General features: G+C 32.7%; 1 protein-coding gene across 1 annotated transcript; it reads left to right on the top strand.

Annotated features, from left to right (window-relative positions):
• Positions 1–82: 82 nt before the first annotated feature.
• LOC116351841 (26S proteasome non-ATPase regulatory subunit 10-like) lies at positions 83–925 on the top strand (the record flags this gene model as incomplete). Its single annotated transcript, XM_031783989.1, has 5 exons — positions 83–181; positions 253–351; positions 422–520; positions 591–689; positions 755–925. Coding segments are annotated over 5 exons (567 nt in total), but the record flags the coding sequence as incomplete, so codon positions are not given.
• Between the last annotated feature and the right edge of the window lie 635 nt (positions 926–1,560).

Below are 1,560 nucleotides of genomic sequence, written 5' to 3'. Positions count from 1 at the left end.
CTGCACAATATGGTAGTAGTCAAAAAATCGAGTCGAACTTTGGTTCTCTTTTTAATGGAGGTTGTTTTGATTAATATTCCAGGTACAACGGATATTGCCAAGATTCTTATCGATAATAGGAGCAATGTCAATGCTGAGGATGAAATCAAATGGACGCCTCTCCATATATCTGCACAAAATGGTAATAGTCAAAAAAATCAAGTCGAACTTTGGTTCTCTTTTTGATGGAGGTTGTTTTGATTAATATTCCAGGTACAACGGATATTGCCAAGATTCTTATCGATCATGGGAGCAATGTCAATGCTGAGAATGAAGTCAAATGGACGCCTCTCCATATATCTGCACAATATGGTAGTAGTCAAAAAATCGAGTCGAACTTTGGTTCTCTTTTTAATGGAGGTTGTTTTGATTAATATTCCAGGTACAACGGATATTGCCAAGATTCTTATCGATAATAGGAGCAATGTCAATGCTGAGGATGAAATCAAATGGACGCCTCTCCATATATCTGCACAAAATGGTAATAGTAAAAAAATAGAGTCGAACTTTGATTCCCTTTTTAATGGAGGTTGTTTTGAATAATATTCCAGGCACAACGGATATTGCCGAGCTTCTTATCGAGCATGGGAGCAATGTCAATGCTGAGAATAAATACAAATCGACGCCTCTCCATGTAGCTGCAAAAAATAGTAATATTACAAACTATCGACTCAAACAATGAATTCCTATTCATGTTTGATTCTTCGTTTTTCAGGTAAGAAGGATGTGGCCAAACTTCTTATCAATCGTGGAGCAAATATTTATGCAAGAGATAAGTATAACAATACTCCCGTTTTTGTGGCTCCCCGTGCTATGGCCAAATATATTAATGAACAATATAAGAAATATAACGAAGAAAAAGCTGAACATTTTTTTTTGATATTTGGTAATTAGTGTTCATTTTCTTGTATTTAATTCATTTGTTATTAATCATTTGGATAATTTATGTAATTTTTTCCAGACCACATTCGTTATATGTAAAGACTTACTTAACTTGAAATACTATACATTTCTCTTCTCACAGGATACACATCCATCGTAATAGTACTCGGATTTTGTGTTGTGACAATTCTGATTTGTTTTCTACGTGAACGAAGGCAACGAGTTCAGTTGACAAAAATTCTTCAAGGGAATCCAAAGAGCATTGATGAAGACTAGGGGCTCGGAACATGAAAAAAAAAACAAAATGAACACAGTTTTGACAATTTTGTATGAATGTGGTGTATAAATGGAAAATATTGAGAATATTTTGAATATTTCTCATATTTACGTAATTATTTGTCATTATTCAGCTCGTATATGGCACCGATGTAAAACAACCACAACACAAAATAAAATTAAAAAAGCCTAAAAAACTTATATTTCTTTGATAAAAAAATAATTTGACTGAAGAACATCAAAAATGTATAGGTAAAAGTGTTCTAAGTTTGTGTGATTTTATAAATAACATTCCACAAAATGACATACATCATTTGCCGCCATTTTCATATTTACGATAATCAAAATATTGGGAATATTCAT

This window comes from Contarinia nasturtii, unplaced genomic scaffold, assembly GCF_009176525.2.
Source record: "Contarinia nasturtii isolate CC-2019 unplaced genomic scaffold, AAFC_CNas_1.1 Cnas_scaffold_6409, whole genome shotgun sequence".
NCBI lineage: Eukaryota > Metazoa > Arthropoda > Insecta > Diptera > Cecidomyiidae > Contarinia > Contarinia nasturtii.
The sequence above is the reverse complement of the archived record's forward strand: the minus strand, read 5'-3'. Positions and strand labels throughout refer to the sequence as shown.